The 21,577-nt window shown below is 30.4% G+C and overlaps 1 protein-coding gene across 3 annotated transcripts in view; it reads right to left on the bottom strand.

Moving 5' to 3' along the window:
• Positions 1–6,494: 6,494 nt before the first annotated feature.
• Positions 6,495–21,577, bottom strand: part of LOC143068096 (uncharacterized) — a 51,899-nt gene continuing 36,816 nt past the window's right edge. For all 3 annotated transcript variants that reach the window (XM_076241876.1, XM_076241868.1, XM_076241887.1), the window contains 7 exons: positions 21,325–21,474; positions 20,521–20,682; positions 18,580–18,667; positions 16,360–16,441; positions 15,494–15,574; positions 14,773–15,253; positions 6,495–14,055 (listed from right to left, as the gene is read on the bottom strand). In XM_076241876.1, coding sequence (XP_076097991.1) covers positions 12,989–14,055; positions 14,773–15,253; positions 15,494–15,574; positions 16,360–16,441; positions 18,580–18,667; positions 20,521–20,682; positions 21,325–21,474 — 2,111 coding nt within the window. In that variant the 3' untranslated portion in view covers positions 6,495–12,988. The remainder of the gene's footprint in view (positions 14,056–14,772; positions 15,254–15,493; positions 15,575–16,359; positions 16,442–18,579; positions 18,668–20,520; positions 20,683–21,324; positions 21,475–21,577) is intronic.

The raw sequence follows: 21,577 nt of genomic DNA, 5'->3' as shown, positions 1-21,577 counted from the left end.
GCTTAAAGAAAGTCTAATATATAGATATAGGAAGATATGGTATGAGTGCCAATGAGACAACTCTCCATCCAAGACACAATTTATAAAAGTAAACCATTATAAGTCAAGGCACGGTCTTCAACACGGAGCCTTGGTTAAACCGAACAGCAAGCTATAAAGTACCCCCAAAAATTACTAGTGAAACCCATTCAAACGGGAAAAACAATGGTCTAATTCTATATAAAAAAAACAAGAAACGACACACACTTATGAACCACATCAACAAACGACAACTACTGAACATCAAATTCCTTAATAAAAGGAATCATAGTAGACCGAGATTAGATGTTTCATTTATTTACACATATTTTATTTATTTGAAGCTGTTAATAACTGATGGTTGATAGGACAGAGGACAGGTGCATTTTCAAAAATTCTATGTATTTCTTAATAACAAAATGTACAATATAAAAAATAATACAAAGCCAATAGATGTATTTCTATATAAAATTTGAACAGCATTATGAAGGGGGATCTTTATGTTACACAAATAGAATTACTATACAGATTATCTTTACTTACTCTATTGCACAATTTAAATCAAAACAGTAATGATCCTCTCTTCACTAACTGAGCAACAGTGACGATGTTGTGTCTTTCAATGTATTATTAGGAAACGCTTTACTTTTAGTATAATACCAGTCTATCCTCTTAAGGAAACATTTTCATTATATTATTAGTGATGATACTTATATAATTGGTATCTGATGAGAACGAATACACCTTTGAAAACTAAATAAAGCAACTATTGTAGCTTGTTATAATTGATATATCATATTATCATAGCGTAAGAATAAACAACGGTGTCTTATAAAAAGGTAAAACAAAACTCAAACATAACTTTTGTCTAGAAATTCAATGACAAAAACAAAGGTTTTAAGTAGCCTACATTTAAACCTTTCTTTAATTTTATACAATTCTTGTGTTATTGAAACCGGATGGAAATATTTCAAGCAAGATTAGAGTGTCGGTATTGCATGGGTTGACTATTTCAAATAAACACGAATAAAAGTGTTGGCTTAATATATGTCTACTAATGTGAAACTTTCGCCTACTCAAATCAGATCTTAGAATAAATAAATATTTTAAAACTGTACGATATGAACGGAAGTCAATTCCAGACTTAGTATAGGGCACACAAATTTTCCGAGGGGATTTTAAAAAATCTACCTTCATCCTAGATAGCCTCTATTTCAGGATAGCACTCTTGTATTTATATTTAAGTTGTTTTCGTCCCGAACATGCAAAAAATATTTGCCACTTGAGGTTCAGCAAACAAAAATGCATCGATTTCTTACCATGTCTTTTTTTATCGCTCGTAGTAACAGTAGGGAGAAATCTTCTTATTATGTTTGCCCATTTTAACATTTTTTTCTGATGCGCTAATTTGGTATTTGTTTGGGACATAAAAGTTAGTTCTGTATACATGTATTTTGTTAATTGTTTAAATTTAATATTTAATATTTGGCACGGATGAGCTGACATATATCATACGATAAGAAATGTTATGCATATGACTTAAAAACTTTACTTCATTTTGGCTAATTTGCTTTGTCTATATGCCTTTTTGTGTTTCTTTGTTACAGATTTCCGAAGTTATGTTTTATAGTGATTAATAAAGGCAACAGAAGTAATACCGCTGTTCAAATGAAACATAAGAAAATACCTGTACCAAGTCACGAATATGACATGTTATTCAGTTCTTAGATGTGCTTAAGCTTTCGGTTTTGTCATTTGATAAGGGACTTTCCGTTTTGATTTATCCTCGGTATTTTTGTGATTTTACATTTTATTAAACTAAATGAATTCTAGGTGAAATTAAATTTAAGGAACACTTAAGATGATGTGTTATGCAAACGGGCCGAGGTTTCAAGGGTGTATGACTTTTAACGACTTTATAATGCTATATGTACACATTACCTTCAGAATTAGCCCTTTGTTTGCATATATAAAGGGAGTATTTTATTTTTACTGACTAATTGTTTGTTTTCTTTATTTTTCAAAATGCTAAAAATTATTTTTTTATTTATCCATCATTGGAAAGAGAAGAACATCTTATTAGCATGCAGATATATGTTTGTTTGTAATGCAATACATATACTTTGTTGAGCAGTAAAAGCACAAAATGAGCTTGGTTGACGTTACAGACAACACTACCAGAAACAGCATGCGTATTCAGATGCATTTCCGTCTTCTGCAACTGGTTTTGGACCAGTATAATTAAAGGAGTAGGTTCAGTAAAACTCCTTTTTGGCCCCAAAATAAAGCAGTTTTACAAAATTATTAAAATGTAAACTTTTAGGTTTTTATTGGAAAGTAGGATACTTCTTCTACATAAATATGGTCTGTTTTTGACAATACAATGCACATGTATCGGGTAGTAGCATCATTAAGTCAATCTAAATTACTAAAATCTTCACAATTTTAGCATTTAAGTTAAATTTTAGACGGTTTTCGTCTTAAATGAAAGTGGCCGCATTTGTGTTCATTCTTAATATGGAAATGTAAGTTGTATTTGATGATAATACATAACATATATAAAGGTTGGGGATGAACACGGGTGCGGCCACTTCGATTTTTAACAAAAACCATCTGAAAAGTGACATTTTTTGGCATATTTGATAGATTTTTCATATTTGAGCTTGAATTGGAGCGTTTTTAATTACTAAATCGGTTAAAATCTTTCACATAAACTAATTGAATCAACTGAAATAGACACTGAAGTGTTTAAAAAGTGTCCAAAATCTTTCGTTAGATGAACCTGAAATTGAAGGCCAAAATCGGCCTTTACCGGACCTACTCCTTTAACATAGAAATTTGTAAAATTATCATTGTGTTGTTTTTAATTATCATTACTAGAAATATAAGCCTTAATAAATGAAGGAAAGCATAAACCCCTTACTCAAACTACTTCATCCTGTGTCATTGATAGCACATGGGAAAAACCTGTGGATACTGATAGAAAATAGTCTTAAATATATTTTTGTTAAATATTGCAGTCTATATAATGCATAATAAGAACTAATTTATCCTTTTAACTTGTGTAACATACCTGTACTTCAATTATCTCCCTTAAGACACAATTCCTATTTTACAATTTTTTTTTTACATCCTAAACTGTTTTCCCTATTCTGAGACTATAATCATATACATCCCTCAAAAACTTTATTTTTTAACACAGAATCTTTTTGAAATACCTGTATCTTCGAATTTGAATAGAAAACTGATTTAAAAACTCATAAAAGATATCAAGCTTTCATGCAACAGTATTAATTGATTTGAAATATTCATAGCCACATATGACTAGTAATTTATATGGTGGTATAAAAAAGTCAACACATTCCAAAAAGTAAAATTTTATTGAATTATACCATGGAATTAAATCATTGAATGACATATATATAAAACAAGTACATACAATTATCAATAATATTTAGATCAGGCAAAGTTCAACTAAAAACAATGTAATAAAAAAATAGACCAACACATAAAAACATTATGCATATTCACTGAAGTTGATAAATTTAATAAAAAAAAACATTTACATTTATCAAAAATCAGCTAATCTTTGGTTTTTCATGAACAAAATGATGAATGCATAGTATATATCCTTAAAGTCAAGTAGGAAAAGAGGGGATTTGGAATTTCATACAACTCTTACAGGTTATATTTGGTAGTTCATCTTAAAACTTAATCACATTATAAAATACATTTAAAGTTATGTTTTATAAATGAACATCTTGTTTTACATTGGCAATCAGACTATAGGATAGCAATGTCCTGTTTAAAAAAAAACAATTGAAAATCAATAGATATATTTAATGTTGCAGCTATATTCTTGCATTGAATATTCCATTATCATTCTTTAATTTGCAAAAAAGTGGTCTCTTAAGACAGGTGGTCTTTAAATACAGGTTCAATTTATATGAAATGTACTACAGAGCGATCTAAAATTGGTGGTCTTTAAATACAGGTTCAATTTATATGAAATGTACTACAGAGCGATCTAAAATTGGTGGTCTTTTAACACAGGTTTTAGCTTAATACAGGTGGTCTCTTAGCAGGTTTGACTGTAAATACATTTGGGGGAATGTACTAAATGAGTATGAGAACTTACATCTTAATCAAAGTGCTTGAAAGCACTGAAGAGTAAAGATTATTGTAATTTATCAGTGGATAGTAAAATTAAATATTGCTTTGTCAGTAAAGCGTTGGTTGTAGTTAATCCAACTACAATCCTAGACAATGGGAGATAACTCCAATTTTTAAAGATGACTTTAACAATGATATCATTTATATTTTTAGAACAGATATTAATTTCCTCAACCTTGTTAAAGTTATGTAAGTTTCTTGACAGGTGTAACATCCTTTTATGACTTGAATGACTGAGCATATATTACACAGATAAATTTCTGGAAATGTTAATGGATAGGATGTATAGAATGTTATGTTTAAGGCACCAAATTTTATGTATTAAAAAGGTAGTGATAAGCCTTAAAAATTTAGATATCTAGTCAGTTACATGGGGTTTTGATTGCATTTCATGCAGTCTTTACTGTAAAACCACAGGACTTTTTCTTCCCATTGACATTACAAAAAGACACCAAAAAAAGCAAAAGGAACACTTATTGGCAATGAAAATTTAACATTACTTGTGTTGTTTTATAGTGAATGCAGTAAAACAGATAGTACTTATGGCAGAATTTGATGGGTGTGATAACATTAAAAAATGTATTACAAAATCATCAACAATACAGCAATTATATGAAAAACTTACTAAAAAAATTAGCTCAATCTACAAAACAATCTAAGCATCAGCTATGCTTGGAAATTAATATGTGAAAAATATGCACTACTCTCTTGTATATTCTTTTTAAAATGGGCCTAAATTAAGGATTCTAATATGACGACCTATTATAGTCAACTAGTATAATCACAGTATATCTACTTTCAGTGCAAGCACATAAATACATAAAAATGGCTGTTCCGCCTTACGTTCAACTTAATTATACCACCAGGAATTCTGAATTTTCGACATGAAATCCGTATTTTATACACTTATGGTAAAATAATCTAATATAAATGCCCAACCCATGGTTAAATGAAAACATATCTCAGCTGCCATGATTTATTTCTTAATTGAATAAAAGAAAGCTTCTTCATATTGATATTATAGTTTTGTTGATTTAGTATTGTTCCTTAAATCTTTGGATAATAGAAACTTCATATATCACATTATCATAACTAAACTTTTCTGTATATCTTTGTAATTTTTCTTTTCAAAGAAATCTATCTTTGAATCTAATTTATTTCTAAACAGGTCATTAAAAAAAAGTAAACACAGATGATCAATTTTAACAACATCCTGATATATAAATCTATAGCTTTTCAGACATTGCAACACATCAGATAATTCTAGCTCAAGTCTCAACGTAATGATACCAAAAGTACTGATCTTTTGAGCTGGATAGGCAAAAGGAAGGATAATAAATAAATACATTATTTTGTATCATTTTCATTTGATTTTGTTTGAAGGCACTTTTTTTGGTTTTAATTGAATGACATGGAAGACATGCAGTATTAAGTAAGCATCATTTAAGTGCACTTTTATTCTAAATCATTAAGATGGTCAATTATGGTAGAAAATCAGTAAAATGAAATATATTCATTGGCTAATCAAAATGTGTTCCTTGCACTTTACTATAAAGCAATTGAATATGCAAGTGGTTTTTAACGACCTTGACTACCCATGAGGGTCTTGCAGGGTCAGTAAGCATTTTAATACAATTTAAATTTTATATATATAGGCCTTACACATATATTTGAAATAAATTTACTTAAATTAGCTACAAATACCAATAAATTTTCTTGACATTTTTTTTTTAAAGACTTAAAGCTTTTGCAAATGAATATTTACAGTTGTCAGAACAAGTTACTTGCATCTTTCTCTATTTTTAAATTGGATTTGAACTAATTAAAATCAAATGTAAGTAAAACCGATCATTCTTAAATATGATTAAATACTAGTAAACATAGATGACAATGAAACAAATAATGACATTATCTATGCAGTATTAATACAATACTTCCCCTAGTGCATTGTCATGCTCCATATCCATAAAACATCTTGCATCTATTTATAAATGAAAAAAATATATATAGACTTTCAATTTAACTTATTGTTCATTCTGTTTTGTAATTCAGTTTTGGACATATTGCAAAACCATAGATATTTAGAATATCTATATCTCCTTTTTTATCTTTTTTTTTTTTTTTTTTTTTTACAGCTGATTGAATATTTGCAATTCTAAAATCTAAAGTGAATTTGATTAGTTGTACAAAATGTATATACATGTATTAACAAAACAGCACAGATAAATATATAAACCAATTTTTCAATTACTGTTTGAAGTGGCAGAATGACAACTGGTAGACAAAATTAAAAAAGTCAAAGAACTAACAAGCATAATTTATTTTTAAACTAACTAATAAAAAATCCTCAAATTTCATAAATTACAATATCTATTGTGCCCAAACAGATATTGGGAAACATTAAATAGGATATTTTTGGGGAAAAAGAGTTTTTTGGATTGTTTTGAATATCATAAAGCACATGTTTGACATTATTATAGTAACAATCTTTGAAAAGGATGGGTCAAAGAACACATTAATACATTTACTACAAACAACAGATCATGTAATGGTAAAATACATTAGACATTATTTAAAATCACTGCAATACTATAAGGCTATGTATATAAAGCTTAAAATTACTAACTGTAAAAGAAAAAATTATATCTTTATAATGCCTATCTAAATAAAACCTGAAAGCAAGAGTATTACAGCACACATATATTATTTCTGAAAAAAAGACTAGTTTATTTAATAGTAAACCATGGAGGCCAAGAAGAGGTACAATATGTAATAGCACTATTATTATTGATCTTCAATAAAAAAAAGTGATGATCAGCTCATTTACATGGTGTGATTATTTACAATGTTAACCAGATGCTTCGCAGGGCGCATCTTTATACGACAGAGAGGTCAAACCCTGAACAGTTGGGGCAAATATGGACACAACATTTAAGCTTGATACAGCTCTGAATTTGGATTGTGATTAAATAGTTGACACAACATAGGTTTCTGACACAGAATGAATGTGGTCTAAGATTTTAAACTTAAAAACTTAAAAAAATTTAAATTGGACATTTACATATTATGGTCCAATATCCAAAATCTAAATACATGGTTAGATTCAGCATATTATAGAACCCCAAGAATTCAATTTTTGATGAAATCAAATAATGTTCAATTTTAGACCCTTTAGACCTCAATGTGGACCAATTTGATAACCGGGCCCAAATATTAAAAATCTAAATACATGGTTAGATTCAGCATATTGAAGAACCCCATATATTTAATTTTTGTTGAAATCAAACAAAGTTTAATTTTGGACCCCGATTTGGACCAACTTGAAAACTGGGCTCATAATAAAAAATGTAAGTACATGTTTAGATTCAGCATATCAAAGAACCCCAAGAATTCAATTTTTGTTAAAATCAAACTAAGTTTAATTTTGGACCCTTTGGATCTTAATGTAGACCAATTTGAAAACAGGACCAAAAATTAAGAATTAGATTTGGCATATCAAAGAACCCCAATAATTCATTTTTTGATGAAATCAAACAAAGTTTAATTTTGGACCTTTTTGGCCCCTATTTTATAAACTGTTGGGACCAAAACTCCCAAAATCAATCCCAACCTTCCTTTTGTGGTCATAAACCTTGTGTTAAAATTTCATAGATTTCTATTTACTTATACTAAAGCTATTGTGCAAAAACCAAGAAAAATGCTTATTTGGAACTTTTTTTGGCCCCTAATTCCTAAACTGTTGGGACCAAAACTCCCAAAATCAATCCCAACCTTCCTTTTGTGGTCATAAACCTTGTGTTTAAATTTCATAGATTTCAATTAACTTATACTTAAGTTATAGTGCGAAAACCAAATGTCTTCGGACGACGACGCCAACGTCATACCAATATACGACCAAAAATTTTCAATTTTTGCGGTCGTATAAAAAGTAATGAGACCACACTGACCCTTCAAACATCTTTAAAATAACTTACAAGGCTTTAATGTTGCCCATTAACAGCTCTGATAGAATGATTTTGGTGTACTAAATTATAATCCTGGTACCTTTGATAACTACTTGAACCAAAACAGCCATACTTTATGTAAAATTAAAACAATACACATTATAAACGAAAGAAATAACAATGAAGCAATTATAAGAAAAAAAACTATAAATAGGAATCTTATTAATGGAGATTCATTTAGTTATCTTTAGGTAACCTAATTGAGCACATTTAATGTGATGTGTCATTTACATCTTATTGGTAAGAGAACTTTTCCTCATAGTGAAGGCCTGTTGATAACACAACATGCACTCATTGTAGCTTGCAGATCTACTGAGATTATCAATAGTCATCAATAGTAGAAAAATGTTATGGCTCTGCACAAGAATACCGTTAAGAGGTTTTGTGGAAGAAAAAAATAGTGCAAGATCTTTTCTCAATATAATGGGTTTTTTCCATTTCATTTTATCAATGGAAACATTTTCTATATTTAATTTTCATTCAATGAAAACTACAAAATAACAGAAGAGACATATATATTATATGTATCTGATAACATATTTCATATGGAGGGGAAAAAGGTGCAGGGGCACTTTATTTCAATAAAAGGCTGTTTTCCCATCATTTCAGCTAACAATACTTTTTATCAATTAAATTTTATTTTATATACACTATTCACACCAATTGTCATTATTAACTTTTTATGCAGTTTACAGAATCTACAATTACAAAAGTAATCTAGAAATGCCAAATGTCAAATTATAAAGTTCATTTGAGTAAATATGCCTTTTTAATAATTGACTCTAAGTTCTATATAATTACCAGTTAAACAAAGAGTATAATGCTTTGGTCAGCAATTCTTATATCAGAAGAAAAGACCTTATATCAGCTGAGGATCCAGGATTTTGAAGAAAATGAATGGATAATGTGTCCATCCCCTCCCTTGCATATAATATTATAACAGGACAAAAGTCCACAACAGTACAAGTGAAACCACCCAAATTCGACCTTGATCTGGGTTTCATAACATTTGGTTTAGGCAAATAAAGTTAGAGAACAGAAACCAATTTTTGGACATACATATTGACATGGGTAAACCTTAATGCCAAGGGGCATCAAGCCAAACATTAGGCTTTGGACTTGTATACAGTCCATGCATAAAACCATTTATTGACATGCTCCTAAATGATGTTTTATCTTTTAGGTCATATTAGTCTAATCATAATCTAAAACCAGTTTATAACAAATCTAAAAATACATAGTGTTTAGGTTAACTTCGGTTTTCAGAAATTTTTATTAGATTTTTTCATAAATTGAGAATGGAAATGGGGAATGTGTCAAAGGGTCAACAACCCGACCGAAGAGCAGAAAACAGCCAAAGGCCACCAAAGGGTCTTGAACACAGCAATAAAATCCTGCACACTGAAGTTGGTTCCAGCTGGCCCTAAACATACATGTGAACTAGTTCAGTGAAAGTGGACGTCATACTTAACTCCTAAACTATGTAAATGGACTAGAATTATAAATCATACAAGACTTACAAAGAACAGTGGCTCCCAACCTTAAACATGTGCAAAAAAATGGTGGGGTATAAACTATATTGTTTAATTGTCTTAATTTCCGATACAACAGATAGATCTGAACTATTATAGTTCAATGCATTACAACATTCATGGTCCGGTGTAGCATTTATATGTCAACAGACTTTTGGATTTTTATTTTATCACAATATAATTTGATTGTCCTTAATACTTTAGCCATGGTACACAAAATATTTTGCATCAAAATATATCAACTCTTGTTACATGAACTGAGTTTTCAATTTTTAAGGTTAGATGGCTATTTTATAGCTATTGCTCCAAATATTATGGCACTAAAGAATAATAATTTGAGCAATATCATGGTTATTCATGAAGCCATATTTAATATGGTCAAAATAGCACTAAAAGTATCATGTCAATAACAATAAACAAAAAAAAAATATAAAATTTCTATATTATATACAACAAACTTAATATAATTATGCTTTCTTAGAAAATCAATAACAAATGAGACTGAACTTGATGAGTTATTCAAATATTTACATCATCTTAAAATATAATCTAACTTTTTTCAAACAAATGTTTATATAATTTAACTATATACAAAAAATAAAAATAATCAATTCATGATAGCAAATTATACAGTAATGTTACTTGCACATTTTTTGGTATAAAATGTCAAGTCAAAAACAAACAAAAAAACATTACAACTAACAACAAATTTGCCGTCTTCAAAACCATCCTGCCTAATGTAAACTATATATGTTTCATATAATTGTTCACAAAATAAAAAACTTCATAAACTTTTGATAAAAAATATGTACAGCATTTCAGATTGTCTTTTATATACACAAATTTACCCCACTGATTTAATATTTGATAGAAAAACTTGAACAATAATCAATACAAGAGGCTGTCACAACGACAGCAAACCGGATTTATTAACATTTATTTGTGTCCTGGCAATATCACAAGAACCATAACTGATGAATGGTGAAAGTGAAAATCGTCAATATCAAATTTGACCTCCATTTTGTCATCAGTATCAACATATTAAAATTTGAAAAGCTTAGATTGAATGGTTCATGAGTAAATGCAACAATGTGAATGAAAACGCCATTTTACAATCTTTCAAGAACCATAAATCCTGAACGGTAAAAGTCAAAATCGTCATTATTGAACTTGACCTCTATTTTGTCATCAGTAACAACATTTTAAAATTAGGGAATCTTTGGTAGAACAGTTCATGCGTAAATGCACGGACACGACTGGAAACTCCATTTTTTAATCTTTCAAGAACCATAACTCCTGAACGGTAAAAGTCAAAATTGTCATTATTGAACTTGACCTCCATTTTGTCATCAGTAACAACATATTAAAATTTGGGAAGCTTTGGTAGAACAGTTCATGCGTAAATGCACGGACACGACTGGAAACTCCATTTTTCAATCTTTCAAGAACCATAACTCCTGAACGGTAAAAGTCAAAATCGCCATTATTGAACTTGACCTTCATTTAGTTGTCAGTAACAACATATAAAAATTTTAAAAGCTTTGGTTGAACAGTTCATGAGTTTATGCACGGACAACATTTGATTGCCGCCCGCCAGCCCGCCGTACATCCCCAATTCGATAACCGACATTTTTGTCACAAAAATTCGGTTAAAAAGTATAAAATGAGGTCAAGGAAGAATAAAGCATGTGCAGCTTACCATCATTGCAAGCATCATTTAATTGTTTTCTTGATGTCTTACATTCTACACCTTTTGTCTCAGGCGAGACAAAAATCCCATATGACTAAGATTACAGGTTGCAACCATTTGCTAACACACATGTTATATTTTAATAATGCTATTGATAACTGATAATAAATGGGAGAGAGGAAAGGTCATCTCATGTACCATTAAACAAAATGTTAATACCAGCTCTTTTTATAACAAAATGTACAAATTAAATTAAAAAAACAAACAAACAAAAAAGGCCAATACATATATCTATACAAAATTTGTACATTATTATAGGCTTTTTATGTAATAAATATAATACTTAACTGCAATTTGCAAAATTTCAATTAAAGCCATTTTTATATGATGATCCAACATGATGATTTACTAAAACAGTCAGACAAGTTCAAATACCTGTCACTTTGTTTGATTTTTTTTTTAGCTCAGATTAAATAAACTTTTGGTTCTATAGCACCTTTTGAAATATTATTCAGAACTATAAATCTACCAATACAGGATTTACAAATGTTCTGTCTACAATGCTCTTAGATGTAACAGTAGATAATCTTGTACATATACATTTTCAACAAATAAAGAAAAAGGTTTACACTTCTTCCCAACTATAGAATGTAAGGGACTTATAATAAGTCTCACAAACTTGTAAACCCTTTCTAATAATCCTTTTAAACATGTCTTTTCAGTCATATTTTTTTCAGTTTTGAATTCCCATTGATTTAATTCATGGATTTCACTCAGCAATAATATTTACAAAGAATTTTTTAATGACATATTTGAACACGAAGATGCATTTTTCAAAAAAGATAAAAATACAGCTTACATTTTATGAACTTTTTTATATTAAACTATTAGAGTTCCTCATATCATTCATGTACAGCACTGTCTAATTTCCTTACCAAAAGAATAAAGAAAACTTTCACATTTCCTGCATTGCAAATGTCTATCATTAAAAAAATGATTCAGAGTTCTTTTAGACATCCAAAGGAATAAATTGATTCAGCTCACATCTTAGATTTATATACAATAATTTATACAACAATTTCTGATTTCCTATCAAAATTTAACGTATTGGTGTATATTAACAAAAATAATTAACATTTAATACTGAAAATCACATATGGAAGGATTCAAATTATATACTTATAAGGTGTAAAAAACTCCACAATTATTGCTAAAAGATGAGTGTAAGGTACATGCTTATGAATCTAAAATGGATCTAACCAACCAAATGAATAGTGTTGTAGTAATGAAGTAAAAAGATCAGATACACTTTTAATAGAATTCTAAAAGTGATTGCATCTTACCAATATATACAAATTTAGGTATGTACATTTGAATGGAATTTTCTTTTCTAATTTTTTTAAGGAATGAAGTTTCAATACCAATTACACTTTTACAGGACTTTACAAAAACAGATAAATGTTTACCCGTGAATATTACTATCTTAACATCTGACCTTTCTCTACCCAATAAGTGGAAATATAGGTAGTAATTGATTGTTCTTTCTCTACAAAAATATGAAATTAATACTGTTATGTTTTCATAGCATTATGTTGAATATATCCATTGTCTAATTTTCTTTCTTCATGAGGTAAACTATTTGACTCACTAAATGAATCGTCTGACGGTGGTAATATATGTCCAGATTGATTATTTTCTGAATCAAAACTAATCTGATTGTCACCACCAAGGCCCATATTGAGAAAGTTTTGTTCCGTGATGTATGCGGGACCACTTGAATTCTCATTTCTATCGGTGTAATTTGAACCTGACATAGAGGATGATAAATTGTCATCATCAGTTACATTTCCATTATTAAAGTCTCCTCCCATGAAATAATCTCCAGAACTGTAACCTCTATTCACCAATTCATTCAAACTGTCTGCTGAAGTTCCTCTAGGATCTTGCTGGACTGGATCCTTGTTCTGATTCCTCAAATCTATGTCTCTTAGGTAATTACCATTGTTTGATTCTTGGCTGGGTCCCCTGTTTGAATTCCAAGCACCTGGATTCATTATCTCTTCTTCTTTAAGGTAGCCATTACCATGTGACTCTTCTTGACCGTCTTTCAGATAAGCATCATTAAATTGACTTCCACTATCTAGTCTCATCATTGGCTCATCAAGTAGCTTTGGGTTTTCCATGGAATCAAGTCGACGGTATTCCCCTTTTGGGCCTCCAAAATTATGCTGTCTGGGTAATAACAATCCTTGATTATTCATGGCATCTTCAGATAGATCACCATTGCTTATCATACTTATGTTAGAGTTCTCATCCTTAGCTTCAATCAATGGTGATAATACATTATGTGCTTTACCATTCTCTTTAGAATCCATACGATGATAAGTTCCAATCAAACCATGGAACTCTACTTCTGGGACTCCAATGTTGTCAGTAGCCTGGAGTGACTCTGCGTCAATATATGTCGGATTCGTAATTGGTTGTCCATCATTTCCTGAACTTTGAAGTTCTTGTTGATCAACATATGAAAACGGATTACTTGAAGATGCAGAATCTAACAAACCTTTTTCTGTACCACTGGAATCTATTTCAGAGTCAACATGCCGAGTCCTAATATAACTATCTACATTTTCATCTTCTGAAAACAAAAATATTATTTTTTTTTTTTTGAAAAAATAATTTGAAATTTGTTACAGTACATAATAATTTATAGCGTTGTAAATTTTAATTTCTTATCTTTTTTCATTAAACAATAAAATTCATACTGATATGTTTCGCCTGCTTTACTGATCGTGATTGAATTTATGGTAAACGCCTTTGAGAAAATTATTATACAATAAATCAGGAATGTGTCCCCCTGCTTGCATATCATATAAAGTTATAAAGGGATATAACTGCAGAATGGCAAAAGTGACACCACCCAAATTTGAACATGGTCTGATTTTTGTGGTAATAGGCATTGTGGATAAGTTTCATAACATTTGGTTGAGGCAAACTAGTTAGAAAATGGAAACGAAAAATTTAGCAATTTTTATGTTTATAAAGGGGCATAACTAAAGAATGGTAAAAGTGACACCACCCAATTTCAAACATGATCTGTATTATGTAGTAATAAGTATTTTGTATTAGTTTAGTACCATTTGGTTATTGCAAACTAAAGTTAGAGAATGGAAACGAAAAATTCAGCAATTTTCAAATGGTGAAGGGACATAACTCTTGAATTGTTATAGTGACACCACCAAAATTCATTTTCGATCTGTGTTTTGTGGTAATAAGCATTGTGTACAAGTTTCATAATATTTGATTGTTCCATACATTTTGAAAATAAAAAGAGAGTATATAAAATGATAATTACCCATTATTTTATCTTTTGAATATAAAACTTCAACAGATTTACTTCTCTCATTCACATCCATATACCCATCTTCATCTGTTTTTCCATCAAATAACATCTTCTCATCTGAACTAGATCTGTATGAAGAAAGAGTGTTATTGGATATCTTCTGTGAAGACTGGGATTGTCGGTTACAACTGTTATAATGTTGATTAACATTTGGATAAGAAGCACGGATGGCAGGAGCAGCAATGATGTTTTGTGGGAAGGCTTCCTGTCTAAATGCGTGATCATGTATTGTACCACTGTCTAACGCCATTTTAGAATAATCTGGGTCTTGTTGGATACTTTTCTTTTGATTGTGTTTGTTCTTGTCCTCTCTACTCTCTTCCGCTACAGGAAAAAGATCAGGTTTGCCGTCTATTTCGGGAGACTGCAGAGCATCAGATGTTAAACTAAATCTACCACTGTCTTTGCTTACTTGTGAAGAATATGGTATAATCTACAATAAAAAAAAAGTTTCATTTATCTAATCTGCATGAAAAAGATATGACCTACAATCAAACTATAACAGTAGCCTGTTGTTCAATGTAGTTGAACCCTTCCCCCCCCTTTATATTGAAATGTAAAAATCTGTGTTTACTTTTAAAATATATGAGAGACTCCCATGTATTCTAAATATACTTCACTAAAAAAAAAAATTACCAATAAAAAAATATGCTTATCAAATAATATCTTGTACCTTGTTATCTTTCAACAGTCTAGAAGTTGAGCTCTGGTCACCTGATGAGCTTGAAGATGAAGTATTGGAAGCTGGGTCAGTCTGTAAGAGAACATAATATCCATGATTACAACGTTAACATCAATTACTCATTTTTTACAGCAGATGGGCTACAGTGTGTAGGCAAATGTTATATATTCGGTTAGCTTAATTGTTAGCTGGACCGTGAAGACATTCTTAAAGCCTCCTTCAAGAGTAGACTAGTTCGACATATAACCAATCTATCTGTCTGTAGGACAAGACTTCTACGAAAGCAGGGTAGTATATACCTAACCTAATAATGACTTCAGGGTTCAGCTAACAAGCATGCTAACCAAAGATTCTACCTGTGGTCCTGTACCTACACACTAAATGCATTCTGCTGTAAACCAAAGATAATTATTGAAGTAAGAATTGGTCTTTAACCCTCTAGATGAAATTATTGGTCCAGTTTTATACATAAATTAGCAATTTTTTAAGCAGAAATAAAGAAATATGTATCATTTCATCTTATGGTAACATTTTTTTAAAGGGTTTTCTGTAATAGTTAAAAATTCAAATACACTTGAGTTCTCCAAAATAACATGTTTTAAATAAGAAAATATATCTATTTTTTACATAACAAAGAAAACATATTTTGGCGTTGTATCTTTATATGAATTTTTTTTCTATTTCAAAATTTTTCATATTTCATATTTTGATTTCTATATGTCTATTCGCCTAATGATGTGTATGTAAACAATCATTACAAATTATAAGAATTGTGCACAACCAATAACTGGGAAACAAGTTGAGTGAGCAATATATCTTATATATTTTTGGAACAGCAGGAATTGGTGAATACCTACCATATTTGCTCCAGTTAGTTTTATTTTTGGAGTGATGATTTCCAATGGCCGTTTCATTTCCCTGATACCATAACATGTTCGCCTACACAAAAGAAATTCATAATCATTTAAGGTAGCACAATACAAAGATTTGTTTTCTTCCAATCACTAACCGTTGAAATGCTGTAACTTTCTTATGAATGCATAGAAAATAATAAAAGAGGTAATCTTTTAAATGAATGCAATATTTTTATTATGCAATCATTATGTAATCAATTATTATGTAATTAGTGGCAAAATCTGGGTAAGTTCACTTGAATGAATTTAGCTCTATCATCTCTTTAACTATACAGAAAATTTTAACGAAATCTTAATCAACACATCATGGGCTTCAAAAGGGTGTCTCAGATTGTCTCTAATGTATTCCATTCTCTCATAAATCACTAATTAGTGTAAACATCCTAACCACATAAAAGAAGATAATGTTTAATTAGGTGTAAAGTTTGTTCTATACATTCTATCTGAAATCTGAGATAATGGCCATAGGAACAACATATAATAAAATCAACCCTCTAGGGATACCTATGCAGATGCTAATTTCATTTAAAAGTGGAAATTTGGTGAAAAATATTTCAGACACAGTAAAAATAAAATCAACGGTACCAATTTTGTTGCACCAGATGCGCATTTCGACAAAACATGTCTCTTCAGTGATGCTCGTGGCCCAAATATTTGAAATCCAAATCTTATATAAAAGATGAAGAGCTATAATCCAAAAGGGTCCAAAAAGTATAGTCAAATTCGTGAAAGGAATCAGAGCTTTGCATGAGGGAGATACATTCCTTAATTTATAATAATTTATAATATTTTGTAACAGCAAATTTTAATAACACAAACAATCCGTATTTTCATGCCAGTACCGAAGTACTGGCTACTGAGCTGGTGATACCCTCGGGGACTAACAGTCCACCAGCAGAGGCATCGACCCAGTGGTAGTTATAAAATCAACGGTACCAATTTTGTTGCACCAGATGCGCATTTCGACAAAACATGTCTCTTCAGTGATGCTCGTGGCCCAAATATTTGAAATCCAAATCTTATATAAAAGATGAAGAGCTATAATCCAAAAGGGTCCAAAAAGTATAGTCAAATTCGTGAAAGGAATCAGAGCTTTGCATGAGGGAGATACATTCCTTAATTTATAATAATTTATAATATTTTGTAACAGCAAATTTTAATAACACAAACAATCCGTATTTTCATGCCAGTACCGAAGTACTGGCTACTGAGCTGGTGATACCCTCGGGGACTAACAGTCCACCAGCAGAGGCATCGACCCGTAACATTATAATTGGTTACATAGTTGTTGCATAATACTAACATTGCATTTATTTGAAAGAGTAATCTGTTAGCTATCCAAAACTACCACTTTTAAAAACTTTCAAGCATTATTAAGAAAGTTACAGCATTTTAAAACTTGGTAGTTGGAGTTATAAAATCTTTGTATTGTGCTACCTTAATGTAAAATAAACTAACCCTGTACGGTGAAATTTCAACTCACTAAATTGTTTTTCTATTTAAGGGTAAATCTTATAATGACAGAAATTGTGATATATTTTGCATTATAGAAGCTGTATTTCGTTTTAAATCTAAACAAGAATGTGTCCATAGTACACAGATGCCACACTCACACTATCATTTTTTATATTCATTGGACAGTGAAATTGGGTAAAAAATGTGGCATTAAAATTAGAAAGATCATATCATAGGGAACATTGAAAACATGTGTACTTCAACTTCATCAAAAACTGCCTTGACAAAAAACCTTTGAAGTGGAACTGACAGACGGACGTGCAGACCAGAAAACTTAATGGCCATAAATGGGGCAAAAAAGTCTGATGCCCATATTTTCTTAGCCTAGAACAAGCTTTTTTCTTTATAAACACTGAAAAGCAATCATATTTACATACATGTATATTGAATCTAATTGGATAATTTTGGTATTTTTGCATGCTTTTTAATTTTTTATATTCATAACGGTATGTTTTTAGTCAGGTTATTGTGTCTTTGACACATTCTCTATTTCCCTCAATTTTATTTAACACACCAACCCTTTGATTCACTCAATAATAGTTAGGTTTACCAATATCTGAATGTATAATGCTGAGTGCAATATTCAAATGGATGAGAGCAGGAATAAAATATGTAGTACCGATGTTAAGAAAATAATACAATATATACCTATAAATAAAAATTGCTCCAGCAATGGCAAACATAAATAAGAAAGTTCCTCCAACTGCTATGCCGGTAATTTGTGAAGTTGCTAAATCTAAAAATAAATATAACAGTGATTAGGAATCATCAATAAAGACAAATATATCTGTACATCATAAGGATTAATAATGCAAGGTTTGGTTCAGTTAGTTTGAGAGAAGAAGATTTAGGGGAAAAATTGAAAGACCAACAAAGACGGACACCAAGTAATCGCAATAAGTAGTCATGACTTTTGAAAAATGAGACTAATGAATGCAATTTCTGAAAATGCTGCATGCAAACAGTGCATTCAAAATATCGAATGCAATAATCAACTAATGTTAGATTCAAACATTTTCTCTTGTGATTTTAAAACTAACAGGAAAGTCAATGATTTGCAGTAACTGTGAACAAATACAGAAAAGGTGACTCAGTGATATTCCATTGGACTTTTAGCATCATGGTCCTATTGCTTGAATGTGATGTTATTGATACAATTTTGAGTCTCTTTTTTCAATAATCTAAACACCTGCAAATTTTCCAAAACAAATATCTATGCATATACATGTAACAATTTGAATAGCATGATCAGACAGGGACTATAAACTTCAACTAAATATTTTATCCAAATTGAAACTAAAAATCTTTGTAAGCCAAATATAAAATAATATAATAAATACCTAAAAAAAACCCAACAGCTGTGGTTTTGAATCAATGACCTTATAAATTGGATAATGAAGCAAGAGTTATAGCGAAGCGAAAAGTTAGTTTCCTTAATATTACAACTTTTAGGAGATAACTGTATTGCATTTTAAGCTCCGATGGCATCAATTGGGGATTTGATGGTCGCAAATTAAGTTTACTGGCGACGTGTTAGTGGAGACAGTAAACATTTATTTGCAACCATCAAATCCCCAATTGATGCCGTCAGAGCTTAAAATACAATATTGTTATCTCCAATCTAATGAAACTGACAGAAAACAAAGTTAAAACATGTATTTAAAATCTGTCATATGCCGTCTGCGCTTGCGTGTACGTCCCATAGCATCAAGTCAATTGATGCCATGTAAATAAGTGACGTTATCCATTCAAAATGAACGTTACAAACGTTGTTGCATTAGAATTTGCAATTGAATGCATGCAAACTTACCTGTCCATCTAAATGTGAGTTAATGTATAAAAGGAACTTCAGGTCATTGCAAGTCAAGCAGGTCAAATGAAATATGAAATGGGATGAACTCAGAAATGTGATGTATAGGAATATATGAAACGGTTCTAATATATGAAACAAACATGATTATGATTGTGAAATAAATGAATAATATATAATCTAGGACATCTCCTCAAGGGTGTCTTGGGAATAGAAGTATAGGCACTTGGTATTCTTCTGACAAGCAATAAAACCCTAGATTTTTAATTTGTTCTCGTCCTGAACATACATGATATATTTTCGACTGGACCTTAAGCAAGCAACAATAAACATTCTTAAAGATTTTCTTATGGATGCAATGTGATAATTTCTATGAAAACAAATGGTATTTCATATACCCTGTTATCGAGGTTTCACTAACCACCTAGCTTTCTCCCACCACTTTATGTAGGGCAGACAAAATTTGATGACATACTGGTATTCGTCATTATCCTGTTGACATTCTATTTTATGAAACTTTTCCATGAAATAAGGGGGATAAGTAACAACTACTGGTTTCTGGTTTCATATACCAGCTTACTTTATACTGACTTTGAAAATAACTATTTACTTTAAATAGCTGTAACAAATTAACCTAATATATCAAACTCAATGCCTAGAATCTATTTTCATGAACATTTCAATCAAAGTGTTTAATATGTATTATATTTGACCAGGAATTATTGCTCATGTACACACCTACAGAGAATATCTCCACACATAAAAACTAGAATATTTACTATTATTTGTAGGCTGTATATACACCATATCACTGTAATCACTAACTCTTCCATCTCCAGTTATATGCTGAACTCTGACACCATAAGAAGTTCCTGCCTTTAGATTTGGTAATACCAGCTTAGATGGTTCACTTGTTGAAATATCTTTTTCTTTATGAAAATCTATGACATCAAAATATGTAGAAACAATTAAGACATATATTATTGTACAAATATTTTGCTGCTGTCTGCTTTAATTTACAAATCATAAATGCCATAGATTATATAGTAAAACATAAGCATGAACAACTACTGTCTATAAACCCTACCCTATATATTGGTTGTTTTATTATGTATGTATATTGTGTATGAATTATTTTTATTGCAATCAATATGTGACACTTTAATAAACAAATTATTTATTTATTTATAAAGGATTTTTGTTAAAGTTGTCATATTCCTATTATTTTTTGTCAGAAGGCAAATTTCTAGGTTGTCCAAAAAACTTTAAAAAATTTTGCAATAACTTCTCTTGTCTTTAAATCAAAACTTCAAAGATCACTTTGAATGGGCATTTCTCAATCGTAAAATCGAGGCCTTTCCAAAACAAATCAAAAATACATGCAAAATAACTGACTTGCAACCCTTATTTCACTTTGAAAAGAATTATTGTGTAGCTTTTACATCAATGACAATGACGACAACTTAATACATGTACCAATATATGACTACAAAATTTTTTTGAAGTTGTATAAAAATTTTAAAGAAGTTTGTCTATTATAAAGTTCTTTTTCATAAGAAGGCCATCACAGTATGGAAACCTACCTGCACAATCCTTGGTATGGCTTGCAGTACACCAAGTGACTCTGTAATAGGCAATGTAAGGGGAATCCCCACACTTTGGATCTGACCAATCAACTGTTATTCCGTTTTCAGGATATGCCAGTACATCAACTTGAGTTGGAGGAGATGGAGCTGAAATGACAATCCAATTAGCTATTAATATTACTACAGCGTTATTAACTGGCTGTTTTTGTATTGGCGCTGGTATAGATTCAAGGTTTGCTGTATTGGCCTC

The sequence above is a fragment of the Mytilus galloprovincialis genome, chromosome 1 (genome assembly GCF_965363235.1).
Source record: "Mytilus galloprovincialis chromosome 1, xbMytGall1.hap1.1, whole genome shotgun sequence".
Taxonomy (NCBI): Eukaryota; Metazoa; Mollusca; class Bivalvia; order Mytilida; family Mytilidae; genus Mytilus; species Mytilus galloprovincialis.
The sequence above is the reverse complement of the archived record's forward strand: the minus strand, read 5'-3'. Positions and strand labels throughout refer to the sequence as shown.